The 21,417-nt window shown below is 31.7% G+C and overlaps 6 protein-coding genes across 10 annotated transcripts; 4 read left to right on the top strand and 2 right to left on the bottom strand.

Moving 5' to 3' along the window:
- Nucleotides 1-243: 243 nt before the first annotated feature.
- Nucleotides 244-2,142, bottom strand: LOC107366858 (CCR4-NOT transcription complex subunit 2). Of its 2 annotated transcripts, XM_015934502.3 has the most exons (4): nt 2,037-2,142; nt 1,254-1,915; nt 734-1,181; nt 244-629 (listed from the first exon to the last, which is right to left on the bottom strand). In XM_015934502.3, exons 2-4 carry the CDS (start codon nt 1,876-1,878, stop codon nt 368-370), a joined length of 1,335 nt encoding a protein of 444 aa, XP_015789988.1. In that variant the 5' UTR covers nt 1,879-1,915; nt 2,037-2,142; the 3' UTR covers nt 244-367. The 2 variants fall into 2 exon arrangements, with proteins under 2 accessions (XP_015789988.1, XP_015789986.1); XM_015934500.3 differs by having other exon boundaries at nt 734-1,915.
- A 341-nt stretch (nt 2,143-2,483) lies between these two features.
- Urod (uroporphyrinogen decarboxylase) lies at nt 2,484-4,095 on the top strand. The gene is made up of 2 exons (XM_015934482.3): nt 2,484-2,745; nt 3,050-4,095. Exons 1-2 carry the CDS (start codon nt 2,585-2,587, stop codon nt 3,990-3,992), a joined length of 1,104 nt encoding a protein of 367 aa, XP_015789968.1. The 5' UTR covers nt 2,484-2,584; the 3' UTR covers nt 3,993-4,095.
- Nucleotides 4,096-4,281: 186 nt separating this feature from the next.
- Nucleotides 4,282-5,304, top strand: Pfdn5 (prefoldin 5). Its single transcript, XM_015934483.2, has 3 exons — nt 4,282-4,434; nt 4,562-4,877; nt 4,938-5,304. Exons 1-3 carry the CDS (start codon nt 4,351-4,353, stop codon nt 5,003-5,005), a joined length of 468 nt encoding a protein of 155 aa, XP_015789969.1. The 5' UTR covers nt 4,282-4,350; the 3' UTR covers nt 5,006-5,304.
- A 630-nt stretch (nt 5,305-5,934) lies between these two features.
- LOC107366830 (coiled-coil domain-containing protein 28B) lies at nt 5,935-9,828 on the top strand. Of its 2 annotated transcripts, none has more exons than XM_015934472.3 (6): nt 5,935-6,263; nt 6,632-6,712; nt 8,519-8,612; nt 8,676-8,736; nt 8,824-8,846; nt 9,419-9,828. In XM_015934472.3, the coding sequence occupies exons 1-6, from the start codon at nt 6,188-6,190 to the stop codon at nt 9,468-9,470; spliced, it is 387 nt and encodes a 128-aa protein (XP_015789958.2). In that variant the 5' UTR covers nt 5,935-6,187; the 3' UTR covers nt 9,471-9,828. The 2 variants fall into 2 exon arrangements, with proteins under 2 accessions (XP_015789958.2, XP_015789957.2); XM_015934471.3 differs by having other exon boundaries at nt 6,512-6,712.
- Nucleotides 9,829-10,700: 872 nt separating this feature from the next.
- On the bottom strand, nt 10,701-13,524 carry LOC107366829 (cysteine and glycine-rich protein 3). Of its 3 annotated transcripts, XM_089267911.1 has the most exons (6): nt 13,343-13,507; nt 12,750-12,809; nt 12,313-12,436; nt 11,516-11,916; nt 11,328-11,424; nt 10,701-11,256 (listed from the first exon to the last, which is right to left on the bottom strand). In XM_089267911.1, exons 3-6 carry the CDS (start codon nt 12,407-12,409, stop codon nt 11,183-11,185), a joined length of 669 nt encoding a protein of 222 aa, XP_089124037.1. In that variant the 5' UTR covers nt 12,410-12,436; nt 12,750-12,809; nt 13,343-13,507; the 3' UTR covers nt 10,701-11,182. The 3 variants fall into 3 exon arrangements, with proteins under 3 accessions (XP_089124037.1, XP_015789954.1, XP_015789953.1); XM_015934468.3 differs by lacking the exon at nt 12,750-12,809 and having other exon boundaries at nt 13,343-13,524; XM_015934467.3 differs by lacking the exons at nt 12,750-12,809; nt 13,343-13,507 and having other exon boundaries at nt 12,313-12,548.
- Nucleotides 13,525-13,993: 469 nt separating this feature from the next.
- On the top strand, nt 13,994-21,073 carry LOC107366828 (Na(+)/H(+) exchanger protein 7-like). The gene is made up of 12 exons (XM_015934466.3): nt 13,994-14,350; nt 14,900-14,941; nt 15,004-15,078; nt 15,232-15,313; nt 18,447-18,584; nt 18,646-18,721; nt 18,805-18,987; nt 19,050-19,349; nt 19,427-19,635; nt 19,890-20,045; nt 20,105-20,200; nt 20,255-21,073. Exons 1-12 carry the CDS (start codon nt 14,106-14,108, stop codon nt 20,867-20,869), a joined length of 2,217 nt encoding a protein of 738 aa, XP_015789952.2. The 5' UTR covers nt 13,994-14,105; the 3' UTR covers nt 20,870-21,073.
- The last annotated feature ends 344 nt before the right edge of the window (nt 21,074-21,417 follow it).

Raw genomic sequence — 21,417 nt, 5'->3', positions numbered from 1 at the left:
TTTAGATAAAAATTAATCACGAGCAATTTCGTTTTCATTTCATATAACTCATAATGAATCAATTTCATTACATGAAATGCTGATAAGATAAAATAACACAAGAACGAAGTGAAGAGTGATTGTTTTTACGAAGAATAACAAAATTGTCTCAATTTTTGTTCTTTTTTCTTTTGCATTTATGCTCTAGGTGTTGAAGAGGACGAAAAATGTGATTTAAGTAAATGACCAAAAAGCCACAGTGCATCTTTCATAAAATGCTCATCTATTCCTTGATTTTTACAAATGTGACAATAAAAAAGTAGTGGAGGAAGGTAAGGGAGGGAAAAAGGGAATAAGGAATGGAGGGAAAAGAAAATTAGTTTATGTTTCACAGAGAGACTAAACTACCGGTAGGTGTTGTCTGTTGGCCCACTAAATTAGCCACATGAGAGTAAGGGGAAGCTACAGGTCGATTTTCTAATCTGTCGTAATCAAGATGAAACTCTTTGGCAACTCGTCGCCAACTGCTGGCATCGAAAAAATAATAAGTTCCTCTTTCATAATTTTGACTTTTCTCGATTGGTGGCATCCCAGGGGCTCGAGTGATCCAAACTTTTTCATCTTTGTGATAACGCCAATCTCTAGAGTATCTACAGGGAAGAAATAAAAAAAATTAGGTAGAGGAGGGAAAAAATAGAGTTTTAAAACTCAGCTGGCAAATGTAGTGAAGAACTAATCATCAAAACGAACTTACAATTCACTTGCTGCCGCAATTTGTATAAGATCATTAGGGAACATATAAAATAGAAAGAACAAAGTATCATCACCATAACGACTTAACTTAATAGGCAATAATTTTTCTCTTATTTGACTGTTTATCAAGTATTCATGAGGAACAGGATAGTCCATTTCATGAGGTTTCAGAGGTTGATCAGACCAAGGGCCGCAGAATGTGGAGTAAAGGTTTTCAGCAGAGTTGAGATCCAGTTTAAGGGTACCCAGGTCAATACCGAGTGCGAGTGAGACCAAATTAGGATCAGATTCAGCAGCACGGATAAACGTCAACAAACCAACCATTCCGAACTGATCTGTTACCATCCCTGGGGGTATATTTGTTACTCGACCTTCCTTCGTTGTTTGTATTCCACGTTTTAAGGATTTACTAGATGATATCACTCCACTGTTACCAGTTATAGCACCGCCTGTGGACGAAGTTTCATTTGAAGATGAATTAACATTGGATGGTCCAATTGAAATTGATCCCAATGACTGACCTCCAGACCCAGAGTTCCCGTCTCTTCCTATGCCAGTTCCGATACCAGAACTGACCGAGTTATTTCCTACTACCGAACTAGACGAACTAAGAAGACCACTAAATCCTGAGCTTGAATTTTGGTTAGGGTTGACATTATCATGACCCCCGCTTCCTCCGCTATTCGAATGGACATTTGTCGTGGAACCCGGTAAAGCTGGAAAATCTTCCGAAAGAATAGTAAATTCACCACTCGATGAGCTAGTTGGAACATTATCCTTAACCATACCGACGTAAGGAGGTCTAGAAGAGCCAGGTGCTCCAGAATTAGAGTTAAATAAGGAACCGCTAACACTACCACCACTTAGAGACGGAAATTCACTAAGGTCAAGGGCACTTGGAGGGCCTCGACCTGATTCAGAGACCGTAGGAATACCGAAATTGGAATGAGAAGTATTGGCTGCTCTAAAATTGGCAAGTAGATTGTTATTGTGAACGGTTGCTGCATCAAACAAATCGGACAGGGGACCACTACGATTAGGTAACGGGTAATGTTGTTGTCCACCCATGTTGCGATTTTGTAAGAGTCTCGCACTTAAGCTTGCGAGAAATGAATTTGGTGATTGTTGTTGAGTTGGTGGAGTCATTGACGGCCTTCGTATGAACAATAAAGATTTATAATAACTGAATAGAAAGAAGCAGAAGAGAAAAGTAAGTGAAAGAAAGACAAATAAACAGTTGTGGTGAATGAGCAAAATTACAGGGTTAACGCAAATTAAGAGAAACATGCAATCAATAAACTTACCTATTTTATCAAATGTAATAAACAGATTATCAACAAATCAATTAATCAGACTATTTTCAATTCATATAACTCATATAAATAAATCTCTGCTTGAAAAGCACAGAAAGTATAAAAAAGTGGGTGTAACCAGCTGTAACAGCAAACTCCACCCAAAGGAAGCTCTCATGATAAAAAAGGGTCGGTCTCAATAAAATACTTGAGCGAGGTTTATTCAAATGTTTTAATTATTTTTCGGTATTTCCAACTTTTTGATAAAGAACGATTATGCAACTGATATGATTCCATATTAATCAGAACCATGAAACTTTAATATAATTATTCACTGTTAATTCTTTAAAACTTGGTCATTTATCGGCGTCTCAATGTCTAGATTGAAATTCAAAAATAGACAAAGTTAGTATTACATGGTAACCGAATACTGCGTAACTAGTCTTTCTAAGATTCTGATCCAGATGATAACTTCAATAAACTAGTTTCTTTATTTGGTTTTGGCCAATTTTAGTTAATTTTATCTTTAGTTGTTTAGTTGTTTATTACGTTTGATCAAAATGGGCGAAGAATGGCCACCTCTTAAAAATGATCGTATTCTTAGGATCATTAAAGGCGAAACAACTGATTTTACTCCAGTTTGGGTGATGAGACAAGCTGGACGTTATTTACCTGAGTTCAGAGAAATCCGTAAACATCATGCCTTCTTTGATCTATGCAGGTATTTATCTTTCTTTTTATCAACTAGAATAAATTTGATCTCATTTTCATGCAATATAATTTATTCTTGAGTGGTTAGAAAAAATTGACCAATTTGATTCAAATGGTTGAATATAAGTATTAAGCTAAAAAGTTAATTAGGTTAAGATTGCTATACTCTGTTAAGATTTCCTTTAAATCCAAAACTAACATAGTAATAGATCAATTATAATTAATCCAGAGTAAAGCGATCATTAATTTTCTTTTTAGTCTTAAGCATGATTTCTTGATTTATTTTAATGTTAACTTCACTTCAAATTTGACAGAACACCAGAATTGGCAACTGAAGTTACTCTTATGCCAATTCGTAAGTTTCAACTTGATGCCGCAATCATTTTTTCGGATATCCTGGTGATCCCACAAGCTTTGGGTATGGAGGTGTCAATGGTACCCGATGTTGGTCCAGTATTCTCTGAACCACTTCAAGGTCCTGCTGATTTAAAAAAATTGAATGCAACAGTTGACATAGCTACTGAATTAAAATATGTCCATGATGCTATTCGTCTTACAAGACACAAGCTAGAAGGTAAAGTGCCATTAATTGGTTTTGCTGGAGCTCCATGGACTTTAATGGGGTACATGATTGAAGGAAAAGGGTCTAAAACCTTTTCAAAAGCTAAAAAATGGTTATATCAACATCCTTATGAATCAGTTCAACTACTAGAAATGATTACCGACAAAATTATTGATCATTTATACCTTCAAGCCAAATCAGGAGCTCAATTGTTACAAGTTTTTGAGTCTCACCTCGGCTATTTGAGTCCAAAATTGTTCACTGCCTTTGAGTATCCGTTCCTCAAAAAAATAGCTGAAACTGTCAAAAGTAAACTCAAAGCTGATAATTTGGAACCAGTGCCAATGATCATTTTCGGGTTACATGGACACTTCGCCATTGAAGCCTTAGGAGCAGATCCAAATTTGTACGATGTTGTTGGAATTGATTGGACTATGGATGCGGCTAAAGCCCGTGCAAAGGTTCATAAAGACGTTACTCTAATGGGAAACCTCGATCCTTGTGCCTTATATGGTGAGGTGGATGATATTGATTTGTACGTTTCAGAAATGGTTGAAGCCTTTGGAACTAAACGTTATATTGCCAATTTAGGCCATGGAATTTACCCTGATGTAAATCCACAATGTCTTAATGCATTTGTCAACGCGGTTCATAAGCATTCCGCCATATTCAACAGAAAGCAATCACAAGCTTAATCCAGATTATTGATTAAATTTAACCAACCGCCAACTAATCAGAAATATACTTAAACTTGAACTAATATTATTTCAAATAAAGATTGTTATTATTTGATTTCAATTGCTTTCCTAGTTAAAATTTCTTTTCTTTTAAAATTTAAAATTCAACAATTGAGATGGAAATTTCAATCTGTAAGAAGCTTGTATTTTGAATATACCGCCTGTAGTTTCTTAAAGCCTCTTCTATGTATAGAGGGACAGAGTAAAGTAGAAAACCTGCTTATTTAATTTTGAATTAGATTCGGGTTTAATTGTTTGTATTGTATTTCAATCTGTCAAGACATTCGTTGTAATTACATTAAGTATTTAAATAACAATGGCTACTAGTGGTAAAATTGTTGATTTATCTTCAGAATTATCTATTCCTCAACTCTCTGGTTTAAAACAACAACTTGATCAGGTAAGATAGATGTATGAAATGATGATTATTATTTCTTAGATCTCATGCTGTTTATAAAAGGGTTTCCTACGGAGAAAGGATTATTTACTTAAATTAATTGACCGTTATCCATCTATTGTTTATTTAGGAAGTCGAATTGCTCGCCACATCTATTCAACAGTTACAGAATGCTCGAATCAAGTATCAAGAGTCTGGTGAATGTGTTTCCAGTCAAGCTAAAGTGCCAAAAAATTCGGAGATTTTAGTACCACTAACTGCATCTATGTATGTAAATGGAACCATCGTGGACAATGATAGATTTCTGATAGATATTGGTACAGGTTACTACATTGAAAGGAACAGAGAAGCAACAATCGATTATTTTAAACGCAAAGTTGAATTTTTGAACAAAGAAATTGAAAAATTTGCAAAAATTGCGCAAGAGAAGATTAATATAAGAGAATGTAAGTTTAATCTTACAAAAATTGTGTCCATTTCTAACTTTTATCCATTTTTCATTGTAGCTGTTATCGAGGCTCTGGTTTACAAACAGCAAGCTGCACTACTTGCTAGCAAGGCGCAAGCACAATAACATTTGTTTATGATTAAGAAGTCTTTTTGTCGATTCATGAAATTTAGATAAATTTCGACCACCGACCAAAGTGAAAAGTTTACCGAGAAGGATTGTTTCCAGCTGATCTGATCACTAATCATCTTAACATACTTTTTCAACGCCTTCCGAGCGGCTATTTATTATGTAATTGGATCCTTTTTCTCTGGTTTAAAACTGTAAAGAATCAAATTCTTTATTCTTGTTTTCTTATGAGTTTTCATTCTTTTCTGTTCCAACTCAATCTTTAACTAAAATTAAAACCGACTTTGAAGGCAAAAGTTGACCTAATCACCAGTTTCACCTTGAACTTCACATAAACTCAACTCGGCGTTACAATTAGATTATTAAATTGGTTCATTAAGCACGAATCGTGAAAAATAAGAGGCCAGATAAGACCGGTTGATCAGATAGTGACTAAAAATTAATAAAATCAGAGGCCACCAACAAATAATTAAAAATTAACATTACTTCACTATATTTAATGTTTAAACTTGCAAGATTGCTGTTTAACTTTGGGTTCTCGACTCAGCCCCAAACACTTTTCACCTTTCTTCTCAGCCTCATTTGATCTGACTTAATAAGCTTACAATTTTGGGTTAGTAATTTAAGCTATCATGTTTAACAGATGACAATTTTGATCTTTTTAGCTTTAGAAGCTCTATTATAATAAACATTTTTAAAAGCAGCATTAGTAAACCCTCTCAAGAGGTGAGTCGGGTGTATAAACCGACAGAGGACTCTTATAATAAGCCGTTAGCTTTATACGCTAAGCCTCTTAAGCAACGAGTTTTATCTCTTTCTTTTTCAATTATGAGGGATTTAATATCTGCTACTAACTCCATCTTTTAGTTTTTTTTATACTTAATATACTTTTATACTTTTCATTCACAATATAAACAATTGCAAATCAGTCTTGAATCTGGTTGAGTCAAGCACTTGAGTTGTAAATGTCCTCGCCATCAACAAATAACTGAAATTCTCACCAACAATCTTAGTTTTGTCTACTTGTTCAATGTTGACAATCATTTCATCACCAGATCAAAATTAGGGCTAGACAGGAACAAAAAAAAACACAATCATCAACAATAACAGAATTATTTTTCAACATTGGGTTCCATAATTTTACTGACACATTGGTTTAACTTCTATTCCTTCTTAAACATGGTTGATCAAACAGTCGAAAATAATTCACAGGTGAATTCGACTAAAAACAATCCTGGACGCAAAAGAATCAAAGGTAAGAACTTATTTTATATTTCATCTGTATGTTTACCTATTTTTGCTACAGTATTGTTTTTATATACATTTTGTTATTTTCATATGTATTGTCAAGATTATTTTAATTTTGTTTTTGTTTTGCTTTGTTTTTTTCATTTGCCATCTTGATTTATGCTTTTCATTATCGTGCCTTTATATTATGATTTGCCATCGATTTTCCTCTGCCTGGCTTTTGTTTTATTTTTGATTTGATGATTGTGCCAAAAGGCAATTTAAGTTATCGCCATCTTTACGGTAATCCAAATTTACGATTTATTGGTAAACCCCCTTCTTCATCTCCTGGATTAATTAATGGACATGAGAGTCCAACTCACTCTTTCATCACAGATGTTGCCGATGTCAGACAAATGGAACAAGGGTTATTAAGACTTCTCAGTGATTTTCATTCTGGAAAGCTTCAAGCTTTTGGTAAGTCTTAAAATTTCACTCGTGTTATGCCATCTCGATAATTGTCGTTTACTGATAATGATCAAACACAAGGACAGTAAACAGGATTGGGTTCAATAAATGATATCTAATGATCAATGATCGCGATAATTGAACTAAGTTAAAATTTTTTGTTGTTTTATTCATGGGTTAACTCATTCGATGAGTCAACATTAATTTATATTATCTGTGCAAACATTTGTTCTGATATTTAAATTAATGTAGTCTCAAAATGAACATATCAAAATTAATTTTTACTCTCCCATTTAGGGCAAATTAGCTCTCCATAATCACGAGACTCTGATGAATATACCTCATTCATTTTGTACTTCATTACTTTCCAAATATTGCTATCTGATCTCTAGTCTTACCTTCATATTTTATGCTTTCATCCAACACAACATCAACCCTGTCTATATCCTAAGAGTTTCTCATGATGACAATTATTTCTGTAATTACTTTTTCAATGTCTAGTTTCAAATACATTAATCTTCAAGTTGGAACAAAAAAAAGATTGTGAAAATTCACTTGAATGTTTCCCATGCAATCAATCTAAGTGGCCAAACAACAAGCCAGTTACTAAATTATTGTGTCTGATTTGCTGCAAAATTTTTTCTTGAAAAAAACATTTTCTATGTTCGATTAACAGTAAGACCAGTCAACCCTTACAGGACTTTATCCACCTGCTGATTTTGCAAAATGATTTCTTCGAACCTGTTGTTGATTGAGAGTAATCATACAAATTGATGTTTCTGAAAGGAAGCCATTCTATTGTTCACAGACCAATGAATACTCTGTTTACTTGTGTTCACAAGCATGAGATATGTGAAAAACAGATAATCATTTCATTGAAACTTAATGAGCTACTTTACGGATATACGTTTCAGTTGCCTGAGTTGATGTCAATTGTTAACCTCAACATAAAAGCTTACCAGTTTATTAATTTATTTCAACAATTTCTTTCAGGCTTTTCTTAATTCCAACATTTATAGACATCAAGATTCATCAATAATCTTGAAATCATTGTTAAATAGCATTTAAATACACAAAAGCATGGTAACCTTTTCAAAGAAGCTGTCATTTTGATTGTACAAAATTTCCCTGCCTTTTCAATTTCAATCATGATTAGAATGTAAATTTATTTCTAATTTCCCAATAGATAACAGGTTATGAGAAAAATTCCAATAATGGTACTTTTGATCAAGTCAAGTGTTAAACCATTAACAAATGCAACAATTTACCAGTGCATTCAAGTGCCCGTAAAAATCGACACAATTACCTTAGATTTTATTAACCATTGCCTAATTAATTTAACTCACTAACCCAACTTCTCGATTCATTTTTAAACATTAAGCTAATGTCCAATAACCAATAATCAAATAATAATTTAATGATTTCCTCTTTAAATTAGTCAAGGCTTTAGAGCCAGTAAAAGGTTGACTTTGCATGTTTGCTTCAATAATCAGTCAACTATTGTAAGTCGTAATTATTTCAGTTGCTATTTGTTCATTAATATTTGCATTGCTAACAAATTTTTTGACTTCTAGAAATACAGAATCAACTTTCATGGTATTTCTGCTGTGTATTTCATATCTTGCTATAAATCCATTGTTTGTAAACCGGTTGATTATTAGATATCAATGGTTCATTAACCTGAATCTTATTTTTCTGGTTCATTGAGAATCGTATACAGTTTCCTCTAATTTAGAGGTTCTATCTTTTCCATGATTTTTTCTAATCTAATATTCGTATCATCTAACGTATCTATTTTGTCTATGCTTTTTTCAGGTCAAGATATTACATTTGAAAAGATGGAAAGTGTTCGGGAACAACAGGAAAAACTTGCGAGACTTCATTTTGATTTGAACAACCAACAAGAACTGTAAGTTGAAAGAAAATTGAAAACGATATTTTTCATTAATAAACATTTATTTATTTCTTTTAGACATGATACTGAAGATGGAAGACGCTTAGCAAAGGAAAATATGTCCAAACTAATTGAAAGCGTAAGTGTTTATCATCATTTAAATTAAGACCTCTCTTTAATTGTTCATTTTTCTCTCTCTTTTCCCTCCTTTTATTCAATCTTACAGCTACAACAATTAAGCTTCTCAATGTAAGCATCAATTTGTTTACCATACAATCAAATAACATCTTATCACCTTCAAGTCATTTGTATCAAGTTTGTAGGAAGTTGCTGTTGATGTTTCAAACCCGTTAATTGTTACTTTATTTGGCTCTACTATTAACTCAATACAACTGCAGTCATTATTCTGAAAAATGTCACTTCGTGGGATTGGCCCTTCTACTATTCACGCAGAATTTTTCCGGAAAATAGCTTTTTATGATTTTTTAATCGAAATTTTGTCGTAGTTAATTTATCGTCAAAAGACCTTATTGTCATTGAATCTTAGGTCCAATTTTGTAAAAATCTTGTGCGAAAAACGCTGTTTGTTTAGGAACTGAGACAATGTGACATTTTCAGAATAATGACTATTCTTGTTGACTGTTTTCAGAAAAAGTCAAGTCTTCCTTGTCACTTGTTCATTTGTCAACAATCAAGCATTTTGCCTTTTGTGTCTCTATTTAGTTAGAGCCATTTTTTACCCTTAAGATGTTTAATGACTTGAAATTTTGAATACTTCTGGTTTAATTTGATTCTAATTTTTGTTCTTTTCTCTCTTTCAGTGAACAACTACAATCTCGATCAACTGGAAGGACATCAACTTTCAAAACTTAATTTTACAACTTTAATTGTGATACTCTATTCTATTCAGTCCTATCCAACTGCGACAATCTTTAGTACATTAATTTAATGGACTCTGATCATGTAAAAATATCAGAAAAACTTGTGATTATTCGTCTTAATACTGTGACTATCAATTTTTGGCAAGCTTTTCTGCAACTTTAATTTCTCGTTAATTTCTGTGATTTTTCATTATTCATTTATTTTCTACATTTTTTTTCCTCGACCTTTTTTTTAATTTCAACAATTCCATTATACTATTGCTATCAAAAGATTGAAAGTGTTTTGTGAATGTTCAAAAAACAAAATGCTTGGCATAAAATATAATTAGTAAAATTTAATTTAAGTTAAATTGCATTCTCCCAATCATTTTGTCACTTATCAAATTAGTGTGTTGCCGTTTATAACTGATTTGAATTTTTCACTATAATTTAGGATTAATCAAAGCTTTCGATTATAACAAGTATTATTTTACTCAAAAGCAAGAAAATTTAGATGAAACAAACTTGATTTATCTATCAACTTCTGCTTCTAAATCTATTTTAAACCTTTATTTTGAATGATGTTTTGATTTGAGTTAATTTTGGACAAGTTAAGGAAAAAATAATTTATTTTCTCATCAACAATTTCAATAATTTCATCTTTTTATTTCAAATCCTTTTGGCAGTTCTCAATCAGTTAATTATAGTTTCTTCAATTGATGCTTTGTCAATGAATTTTCAGTTGACCAATCATTTTCAAACTCTTTTTTTGCCCCGGATCATTTGATCAACACTATTCTGAAACAATTTAAAATCTAAATTGCATTACAATGTAAAACTCATTCATTTCCTTCCAAAATATTTCATTGGAAAGTTTAAATGTTCAATCTCAAACCAATCAATTCTTAAATACCATAATTGAGTCCTGTAGATTCAATCTACTAGAAAGTAAATTAAATAGATGATTTAATAAAGTCTCACCGTTTATCAAAATTTCAATATCTCAGACTTTTTTATATTTTGATGGTAAATATCTCAACCACATGATGGAGCCAAATGTTGTATTCATTAATTTGTTAATTAGCTGATTCGAGTTGATTACCTTGTGATTATCAGGAATAAAGCTGTTTATTATTCTTATTATTTCACTTCTGCAAATTTATTAAACGAAATGATTAGATAAAGTGATTGAATGACCTGAAGAGTTATGGAAATAAGTTTAGTCAGAAATAAATCTCGACCATTTTTCGTTCTAGTAATACTGTAATATCTTTATTATTTACTCGTCAAAATAACATTTCATCATAATACTTTTAACCAATTTTGAGGCCATTTTTAGTAGTTTGCGTTTCTTTATCACGTTTAAAGTCTCACTTCCGATACAAATTCAGTATAACTAGAAGTAGTCGAAGCACAAATTGAAAGAGATGCTTAAAGTTTAGTCATCATAATATTAATACTTGATGCTTAGTCATTTACTATACGAAAAGAGTCCTAATTTACGAAGACAAATTTCTTTCAGTCAAATTGGATTAATAAATTAGATTGAATGAAGAAAAGAATGAAGTGTCTAAGTCGAAATATTCAACGTCTAAATATAACACTGGAGAGCTTTGGAAAACGATAAATGGGATCACATTGATTTCTGTCTGGTTGATAATTTGGAATTGTAATTGATGTGCGATTTAAGTAAGCAGCCTTGATAGTGCTTTGTTATCATGATTATTATTCAACTTTTCGGGATCCAGCATCGATTCCATGACCATATCCAGAAGGGCCCCATTTCTTTGCATAACAGGCTGTGAGAAAAATAAAAGGATATTAAATCAGAATGATATTCAAATCTGAAAGATCTTGAGTCACTACATACTTTTACAGTAAATTTCCTCGTCTTTTTCACACAATGTGGTTGATTCAAGCCTTTTATGACATTCAAGACAATTGAAACAAGTCATCTTATGCCAAGCCTGTCGATTAAGGTATATAAATCGGGATTAGAGACAATCAGTATTATCAAGATGAACGTAAAAGAAGCATGTTTCAATAAAAATTACAAACCTTACCACCAGCCATCATTTTTTCAGCAAGGTAGACTTTTTTATTACATCTTGGACAAATATCGATGCGATTACCACGATCGTCAAAAGTCAAGCTATGTCTTTTGGATGTATTTCCACTTATATTTGTATTGTTTACTGATCTGCCATTATTTTCAATTTTGGAATTGACATCTTGCTTGGGCTCGATTTTGCTCTCCAATTTTGGTGATATGACCGTTTGTTTTGATGGCGAACCATTTGTTGAATCATTGCTATTTTTAGCTGTATCCGTTGTCACAAAACCACTCAAATTGTATCCTTTAGGACCAAACAATCGCGCGTAGCAAACTTTACAATACAATTCATTATCGTGTGTAGTCAGATTGCCACTGTCAAGTTTACGATTGCAGCTTTTGTTAGCTGTTGAGCCATAGAAAGATGAAACAAGATTAGGAAAATATTTCCGCACATTAGTTGATTTAAATAACAATTTCAATTAACGGTGAGCATGGAGACTGGATGATTAATTGGTATGGAATCAGTAATTGATTTACAACAAGAAGACGTTTGAATAATCAAATGTTGCATGCTAACTCAAACTAACCAATGACAAGGCTTGTTGCTTAAAGCGGTTTTTACAAGTACAATTTGTTCAACTTTTAACAGAAAATGATTAAAAATGGTAATTTATACAAAAATATGAAGTTTAATAAATCATGCTGTGAAGTTGAAAAATCAAATTTACTGATGAATGATGTTTGGTCTATAAATTAGTCAAAAATGTATAATTGAAACACTCAGATGAAAGGTACTCACCACATGAGAAGCAAGATTTATGGAATGATTTGCCCATAGCAATTTTTTCTTCGTTGAAATAAACCGTTTTTGTACATCTTGGACAAGTTCCGGGCATTATGACAGGTTGACACTTGAATTAAAACTGTGATCAATGGAGTAACAATTAAAATGAAGGTTAAAAGAGGAAAATGAAAACAGCTTTGGTTGATGACTTTAGTAAGACACAAAAGATGACTTTTGTCTTCTGTTGACAAGAGACAGCAATAAATCACAAGTGACCTCTCAGTTAATCAATAGACAGTCAACAGTCAATTTAGATGATAATTGGTTGAAGATTAAAACACATTAATTAAAGGGCCAACAAATGGTTGTTAAATTAGACAATTACAGTAAAGATGGGACTGAGAAACTTCGGGAAAATATTGAATATAACAACTGAAGGAACAAATAATCACCATAGATATTTGAATCAATGTTTGCTCAAAACTGCCAAAGATTTATCCATATCAGTATAACTGGAGAGAGAGAAAGAGAGCTTGGAAATTAATGATAGCTTTTAATCAGATTAATATTCAATATACTAAATATCAATCTACCTTGATTTGTGTGTCGCCAATTACATTAGCTAATGAATAGCTATTGACTTATCACTCGTTGAAAAATAAATTTAAAAAGACTTGATATTTCACTTGACTCATGAAAGAGTTAAAAATAATGTGACAATTTTCAAGACAATGGCAATGATTAACAGATTTTAAGACGCTCCTGTTAATCATTTAAAGTCAATCTAAATCAAAAATTAACCTCAATTGGCTACAATTGACTTGAGCCTAAACAGTCAATAACATCTTCGTTCTCATGTAACCTCTAAACCTTCAAAGATTACGATTAAGGACTAAGATTGAGATTTAAATTGAAATGATTAGGAACAGATTCACATTGAACAATGTTACACTTAAAGACGTCAATATGATGAACTAATAAAGGTAAAAATATATTACAAAAATAAAATGAATTAATAACGGAATGAGAATCACAAGATTCTTACCTTTTTTTTGATTTCCTCCAATAAATCAGCTGATGGTTAAACAATTGATATAACAAGTTGACTAAAAGTGCAACAATTTCATTCTATTTACAGTTTCACACCAAATTGTTGATGTTCAATTATACTCAAGATTCATCATCAAAATTATCTCCAAGAAAAGATGAATCCGATAATAGAATGCTGAGTTTCCATAGAAACAAAAATTAGCACTTATATGTTGACCGGCGCATAAATGGTCCAATAATTTTGACATCAACTAAACGATAGCAAAGTAAAACGAAAGCAAATAAAGATGGACTTTCAATGTATTTTCAATGTTTGTTTCAATAAAATTTTGTTGGTCAATTTTAATTGTTATTTTGAACTTATTTTTGGCAAAGAAAACTTTCAATTGAACCTTGCGTGAAATTGGTTACGTTGATCAGATTGAGATTAACATTAACCAATTTGATTGAAATGATACAATTGAAATGAGGTTAAACAAGGTAGTTAACACTATTTGATTGAATATTGAGCGATCTTGTAATCAATATAATGGCGTGTTCACAAGGAATAACACTGTTCAATGAAACAATGAGTAAACAGGAGAAATGAATTGGGAGTGAAAAGGACAAAATGATAGCCTGATTGGGAGTTAAATAACTAAATAAACCCTTCGATTGTTGAACAGTTTTTTTCATTCTCAACTTGATCTCTGTTATGTTGCAACAATTTAAGCTAATATAAAGTCAAAGAGAAACGTCAGTTCAAAATAAAATATATTATGATAAATTTTGCTTCAACAGTGATTCTGTCCTTTGTCAGTAATTTACCGAGTGTTAACCCAATTCAACAAAGTTTAATCGGCCACAATTCGAGTCGTCGAGGTGTTCATATCACTCTAATCGGTTGGCGATGGGATGTCATTGGACGTTACCTCGTCGTCCTCGTCTTCTTCCTACTCGGGGCTTTTGCCAAAATAGCTTACCATAACACTCAATGGCTACGGAATCAAGTCCCTGAATCATGGTAAGTACACTTTTACCTCTAACCGACCTCAAAAAAGGCTTTAATTCATCACAAGTTATCGATTGATTTGATTCTCTTAAAAATCTGATTTTCTTCTACTTCAGTCAAAGTTGAACTAAATCGAAATGACTGATTGTTTCAATCTAAATTACCTAAAGTAGGCCTAATGATTGCTTCGATGACAAAAGTTGATTTGATCAAAGTTGACAATTAAAGCTAAGTTTTGGTTAGATTTTACTAGAAGGTTATAACAAAGGGTTCAATCAGATCATTAGATTTTCATAATTCTTGCTTTATGATAATTTTGTCCATTTATATTGATTTGGTTATTATAAACATACAATTAAATGTATTCAAGTCAAAGTTTAAATATAAATCAAAGTTGAAGTGAAGTAAATGCTTTGATTTTCATAATTTTCAACCGATATTGATTTAACCTCAAAGCCTTTGAAGAGCTTCAATATCTCACAAAAATGGTAGTTTCATAAAGAACGCTCATTTCAATGGAAACTTGATTAATCGTAATTTGGATTTGATTGTGTCTTTCAGTGTTCTCATACTTCTAGGATCGTTTGTTGGTTTAATCCTTCAGTATGTACATTAACTATCAAAACATTTATCCATATTACAGTTATTATATTATATATCTTAAGTTTAACAGATATTCCTGGAAACACTTATATTCCTCAATTTACACCTGAAAAATTTTTCTACTTTTACCTTCCTCCGTGAGTAAAAATTGATTGACAATCATCAAGGTTAAGAATGATTAACCTATTTGATGATATCGATTATTACATTTCCCATGTATCATTATTTCTGCTCGATTATACCTACAATTACTATTAATCTAATCAACGATTCTCTTACATTTGCACCAGAATCATCTTGGAATCAGCTTTTGAATTGTTTGATAAAACCTTTTTCAAGAATATTGGAACTATCATGTTATTAGCAGTTGTGGTAAGTTAACAGTTAATTGTCATTAAAATTATCAACAATTGTAGATACAGGTTGACATTTACTGTTATTTAATTTGCTATTAATAGCGACTAAAGGATTCAATGAGTTAAACATGAAAATTTTGTTATTGCATGATATCCAATATTTAACAAGCAACTTTTATTACGAATTGAATGTTTATAAGTCAAAGATCATAAAGACCTTTTGAGATTAAATGGCGATTGAAGTTTATTGTTGATTGGCTTTAGGATAAATTAACTTGATTAACTAGTTTTGCTTTTAATTTCACTTTCAATTTAACTTGCAATTTCATTTATGATTTGAAAAAGGTTAATTTGGAAGTCGTTCAGATTTTGTTGGACTGATGATGATTAGTATTGAATCAATTTAAAGTAACATTTATGGTTAATGAAGAAGTTCAACTTTATTGTTAAAACTATTATTAGTTAGCAATAAAAATTGATCTAAAATACAAATCGATTGATTGAAGATGATGTTCAAAATGAACTTCAAGCTACATTCAACTGGGTTGTTGTATTGGTGTTGATTTCAGGTTAGGTTAATTAAGATTAACGATATTATCCCTCTGCTGGGTCATTTTGAAGATGATTCAATGATGATCATCAGCAAAAATGATAATTACGGCTGCTAATCTACTATTGCATCTGAAATCACAGGAAGATGATTACAGGCTTAAGAGACTTGCTTGAATCGTCTTCAGGTCACAAGATTTCAGACTTTGAGAAGTTAAACAAAATTTAATCTTTTTGAATCGAAATCTTGGCAATAAATTGTGAAATTACCTGTCAATTTGAGGTCATAAACAAAATAGAACTGAATTTCACTTGATTATTGATCCTTGATCCGTTGTCTTGTAAGGCTAAAGGGTTCGCATTTGAATTTATAATTGTAATAACAACTTGGTATTTAAAATGTATATTTATTTGATTGTAATCTGTTTTTATGATATAATTTAACGACTTTGGGTTTGGCTGAGTTAGGCCAAGTCAGATTTAATGATAAGCCAAAAGTTTATTCCAACTCAATTACAATGAAATCCCTTCAAAGACCATTACAATCTTTTGCTTACACTTGGTTGTTACTGAAAAGACACACTTAACACATTTGTAACATTTATCCACAAATTGACAAAACACTGAAAGAAAAATGGGCGAAAACGGGAAATAATCAGCTTCTTGCAAATTTAGACACTGTTAGTTTGTAGGGGCATGACAAATGAGTTTATCTGTGCGATTTATAAGTTTCTCTGATCAATAGTTTTCGAGAAAGTCGGGTTCGAAGTTGAAACTTTCAAAGCTTTTTGGACAATTATGGAAGCAGATTTTTTCGTGAAACTCATTTTCCTTATGTAAATTTTAATGGCGAATCAGAAAATGCATGAAATTATATGAAAAAAAGTTTGGTGTTTCTGTAAAACAGATAAGTTCGATTTTCGTTTGAATCGACAGATTTCAATGACAGTAAGAGTTAGCAAGCTGAAACTTGGTATTGATATATAAAACTTGTATGTACACATTATGAGTTGAATGCTTTTTTCAATTTATGAGCGGTTCTCTTGATTTTGACCATGGAACTAAAAACTTTCAACCTCAATATTTCGAGAATGACATAACCTAAAATCACCATTCTTTGATCTAACATTAGATTTTATTATGGCCTATGACATGGGCAAATAGTAAATTATTTGAGATCCTACTTAAAAAGTTATAACATTGTATTAATTATGTTGTCAGATTTGAAACTTGGTTTATAAAGTTAAATGGTTACTCAAACAAAACCTTAATTGTTAGAAGGATATTCATTTTTGAATAAATTCAGTCATATTTTATCATAGCCCATAATAAAACCTAATGATTATTCAGAGAATGAAGATTGTAGTTGACACCATTCTCGAAATATGGAGGTTCAAAGTTGTAGGTCCAATGGCCAAAATCAAGAGAACCGTTGCTAAATTGAAAAAATGATCCAATCCATAATAAGTACAAATAATTTTTATGGACTGGTAAGAAGTTTCAGACTTCTAACTCTTTCGGTCACAGAAAAAGGTCGGTTTAAATGCAAATCGAACTTATATGCTTTACAGGAAATCGAAAATTTTATTTCAAAAAATAATTGCATTTTCTGGTTCAGCATCAAAATTTACATCAGTAAGATAGGTTTTCATGAAAAAATCTGCTCCCATAGCTGTACAAAAGGCGTTCGAAGTTTCAACTTTGACCTCGATTTTCTCAAAAACTGTTCATCGGATGAATTATTTAATAGTACCAAAGGACTCAGTTTTCATGCCGCTACAAACGTACCAAGTTTCAACTCTTTAGTCAAATGTTCGAGCCTTTGACAGCATTCTTTGCATTACATTTGCTGGTTTAACCAGAAAATTGGTTTATTTACCAAGAAATGGGTTAATATGAGTTTGTTTTGTTTAATAAGTTGTTTCTTGCACATTAACAGCCCGATTTTCATAACCTAAAAGCGCTAATTGAAATTTATTAAATTGAATTGGATTATTCATTATGAAAGAGATAAATTGGCGAAAGAATTATGATTGTATGTGATGCCATTCTCGAAATATCGAGCCTAAAAGTTTCAAGTCCAATGGCCAAAATCAAGAGAACTACTTATAAATTCATGAAACTTTTTGATCCATTATGTGAGCCAACAATTTTTATGGACAAATGATAATTTTCACCTCGCTGAATATTATAGTCATAGAAAGCGATCGGTTCAAGCAAAAATCGAACTTATTTGTTTTGCAAAAGACATAAAACTTTATTTCTCAAAATAAGTGCATTTTCTGGTTAGCCATTGATATTTACATAAGGAAAATGAGTTTCATGAAAAAGTTAGCTACCGTAAATGAACAAAAGGCAATCGTAGCTACAACTTTGGACTCGACTTTCTCGAAAACTATTGATCAGAGAAACTTGAAAATCGCCTGAATGAACTTGGTTTTTGTGTCCCTACAAACTATCAGAGTCTAGTTTTGTATGAAATTAATTTTTTCCCGTTTTTGCCCATTTGTTTAAATTCGTGTAGAAACGGAAAAATTGTGTTGATTGTGTCTTTTTACGATTAAGATTATTGTAGTGATAACTTTACATTTTACCTGCAGGGAACAATCATCAATATCATTGGAATCGGGATTAGTATTTATGTTTGCTCCAATTGTGGACTTTATTTACCTTTTAGACTTAGTTTTATTGAATGTTTAACTTTTTCAACATTAATCTCAGCCGTTGATCCGGTTGCGGTAAGTCTATGCTAACAATTGATGAATGAACCCAAGACTGATCAATCTCTCTAATTCACAGGTTATTGCCATTTTTCAAGAAGTCAATGTAGATAAAGCTTTATATTTTCTAGTTTTTGGCGAATCGTTGCTCAACGGTAAGTTCAAAATTCATTGTAACTACAATTTTATTCAACAATAATTGACATTTGAGTTTAATTTCTAACTTTCTCTGATCAAGATGCTGTTGTGGTCACAATGTACAATACAATGACAAATTTTGCCGCTGCAACTGATATCCAAGTTAAACATGTGTTCTTGGCAATTCTCAGTTTCATAACTGTTTCAGGCGGAGGAATTGTTATTGGAGCAATATTTGGTGGTTTCACTTCACTAGTGACCAAATGTACAGGACAGGTTCGAGGTAAATCAAACACCATTTACGGTCAATGTTGTTTCTACAATTTATTTCTTCTTCTGAAATAGTAATTGAACCTTTGGTTGTGATGTTATGCGCTTATCTATCCTATTTTACTGCTGAATTACTCCACTTTTCTGGTATAATTTGTCTGACCTGTTGTGGACTGATTCAAGCTGCCTATGCACGTCATAATATCTCGAGCAAATCAAACATAACAATAAAATATTTTGTCAAAACTTTGAGTAGCATTTCCGAAGTTATCATATTTCTCTTTCTGGGTATGGTTTTAATTCGTGATATTCATACATGGAATTTTTCTTTCGTAATATCAGTGCTTATTTTTTGCATAATTTACCGATTCGCAAGTAAGTTTAGAGACACAATCAATGTCAGGTCCAAGTTATTCATTGACAGTTTTTCATCTCCATACATTAAATATTAGGTATTTATCTGTTGACTTATGTTTGCAACAATTTTTCAAATCGCCTTCGAAGTATAACTCGCCAGGAACAATTTATTATGGCTTATGGTGGACTAAGAGGTGCTATTGCCTTTGCCTTGGCAATAATGTTGGATCCTCGAGATTTGCCTTCAGCTGATCTTTTCGTTACAGCAACCTTGACAGTTATTATATTTACTGTTTTTGTTCAGGTAAACAAATCTCAATGATTAATTGTTATATATCCCGGAAGTGAATTATCCAATTGATCAATATGAGTTGCAGAATGATTTAAATCTTTCAATCTGTTCTTGACTAATTTTGTGCATTTCAACAACAGAGTAACTCTGTGAATTAAACATTATCACAATTGTTGAGAAGCTTTTATGTTAATGTTTTATTAACTTGCTTATTATAGTCAATTTGTGTGAAGTGTTTACTTTTTTGGTGTTTTATTGATTATTAGGGATCAACTACTAAACCGATTGTTCAACTTTTGGGATTGCAAATGTTGACTGATGCTGATCCTAAATTATTCAACGAGTTACACTTGAAAGTGATCGAGACTACAATGAATGGCCTGGATGATATTATCGGACAATCTGGAGCTGGAAATTTCATAGTAATTATCATTTACTCATTTTTGAAAGTCAATCGTTTCATAAACGCTTCTTTCCACAGGCAAAAAGCCTTTACAATGTCAATAAATCAGCCCGAAGGTTTCTCATTAAAGATTATACTAATCGATGGACGACCGTTAGACAAACAGTGGACATGGTTTGTATGAACTTTCTTTGAATTTACTCGTTCTAATATTTATTTATCTTAAAGATTGAATTGAATCAGCTTAAAAGTGTCTTCACAATGGTCAAATCAATTCCGGACAAACATTCGGCTGGTGACTTGATTTCATCGGAAAGATACGTCAATTCTTTGGGAAGGAAAATGCCAAACAAAAAATATCCAAAAGCTCCAAAAGCAATCTCTTTTAATTCAGTTTCTCCCAGGAATCAAAATAGTAATAATTCTAATCATGTTAATTTTTCTAAACTTCATTCCAACCTTAAAGGTGATAGCTCATCAAAACATCACTTTAATGTAAAAGCACTTAGAAATATTGATCCAAGAACAGTCAATAAAACAAATGGAGTCTCTCCATTTGCTGACTATCATGGTAAAATTACTTACGTGAAACCCAAAGAGTTTATATTAGCTAAACAATCAAGAGGACAGCAATTAGAGAGTCAACCAAATGAGGCAGATAAATCATCTGGAGCCTCACTGAAAATTTTAAAAACTCGTTTCAGTTCCGATTCCAATATAAGTTGTTTCCGTGAAACTTTAAATGAAACATTTGGACATAAAGTTTATCCAGAATTGAATACGAGTTCAAAGGAATCAAGTGATACATCGGAGGAAATCACATCGAGCAAGGGATCTAATTGACGAGCGATATTCAATAGTATTAAATGTAATCATTAGACCATTTTATTGTATTATGTCTTGTAATAGATCGTTTTTACTTGATAAAGTAATTTTTTAAAGAATCAAAGTTTATTATAAGATTCATAATGAAAGGGAAAAGTGCAATTCAATGTTTATTTGATTAGCAGAAATTCAAACTACTAATAAAATTAGCTTATCAAATTATTGACAGCTGATCAAATCGATTATAAATTGAGAAAATAGAAACAAATAGAAATGAAATTGTAGTTAAATATTGGTATTTCAATTGAATAGGTGTGAGAGACACTTAAGTTGATTGGAAAGACCGGTTGAGCCTCAAGCATTGAATGTAATCGTATCTGATTTTCAGTATTAAGTGTTCACTCGATTGATTCAATTGTAATTAACAGCTATTTAGTGTGAAATTATTTGAATAATTAAATTTGATTATTTCTAAAAGAAAAGGTGATGAAAATAAATCAATTTAAAATCAATCAATCAGTTGATAATGTGAAAATCAACTTAAAAGATGAAGATTCAGGTTTATT

The sequence above is a fragment of the Tetranychus urticae genome, chromosome 2 (assembly GCF_039701765.1).
Source record: "Tetranychus urticae isolate SD_2017Ah chromosome 2, NJAU_TeUrti_SD_1.0, whole genome shotgun sequence".
Lineage (NCBI taxonomy): Eukaryota > Metazoa > Arthropoda > Arachnida > Trombidiformes > Tetranychidae > Tetranychus > Tetranychus urticae.
The sequence above is the reverse complement of the archived record's forward strand: the minus strand, read 5'-3'. Positions and strand labels throughout refer to the sequence as shown.

Excerpts from the sequence above, each read along its gene's own strand:
- LOC107366858 (XM_015934500.3), bottom strand. The coding sequence starts at position 1,878 with ATGACTCCACCAACTCAACAACAATCACCAAATTCATTTCTCGCAAGC. Across the intron at positions 630-733 it reads ATTGCGGCAGCAAGTGAATT|ATACTCTAGAGATTGGCGTT; the intron begins GTAAGTTCGTTT and ends TCTTCCCTGTAG.
- Urod (XM_015934482.3), top strand. The coding sequence starts at position 2,585 with ATGGGCGAAGAATGGCCACCTCTTAAAAATGATCGTATTCTTAGGATC. Across the intron at positions 2,746-3,049 it reads GCCTTCTTTGATCTATGCAG|AACACCAGAATTGGCAACTG; the intron begins GTATTTATCTTT and ends CAAATTTGACAG.
- Pfdn5 (XM_015934483.2), top strand. The coding sequence starts at position 4,351 with ATGGCTACTAGTGGTAAAATTGTTGATTTATCTTCAGAATTATCTATT. Across the intron at positions 4,435-4,561 it reads TAAAACAACAACTTGATCAG|GAAGTCGAATTGCTCGCCAC; the intron begins GTAAGATAGATG and ends TTGTTTATTTAG. Across the intron at positions 4,878-4,937 it reads GAAGATTAATATAAGAGAAT|CTGTTATCGAGGCTCTGGTT; the intron begins GTAAGTTTAATC and ends TTTTCATTGTAG.
- LOC107366830 (XM_015934471.3), top strand. The coding sequence starts at position 6,188 with ATGGTTGATCAAACAGTCGAAAATAATTCACAGGTGAATTCGACTAAA. Across the intron at positions 6,713-8,518 it reads TGGAAAGCTTCAAGCTTTTG|GTCAAGATATTACATTTGAA; the intron begins GTAAGTCTTAAA and ends TGCTTTTTTCAG. Across the intron at positions 8,613-8,675 it reads TTGAACAACCAACAAGAACT|ACATGATACTGAAGATGGAA; the intron begins GTAAGTTGAAAG and ends TATTTCTTTTAG.
- LOC107366829 (XM_015934468.3), bottom strand. The coding sequence starts at position 12,409 with ATGCCCGGAACTTGTCCAAGATGTACAAAAACGGTTTATTTCAACGAA. Across the intron at positions 11,425-11,515 it reads AAATGATGGCTGGTGGTAAG|GCTTGGCATAAGATGACTTG; the intron begins GTTTGTAATTTT and ends CTTAATCGACAG. Across the intron at positions 11,257-11,327 it reads CGAGGAAATTTACTGTAAAA|CCTGTTATGCAAAGAAATGG; the intron begins GTATGTAGTGAC and ends TTTTTCTCACAG.
- LOC107366828 (XM_015934466.3), top strand. The coding sequence starts at position 14,106 with ATGATAAATTTTGCTTCAACAGTGATTCTGTCCTTTGTCAGTAATTTA. Across the intron at positions 14,942-15,003 it reads TTTGTTGGTTTAATCCTTCA|TTTAACAGATATTCCTGGAA; the intron begins GTATGTACATTA and ends ATATATCTTAAG. Across the intron at positions 20,046-20,104 it reads CTGGAGCTGGAAATTTCATA|GCAAAAAGCCTTTACAATGT; the intron begins GTAATTATCATT and ends TTCTTTCCACAG.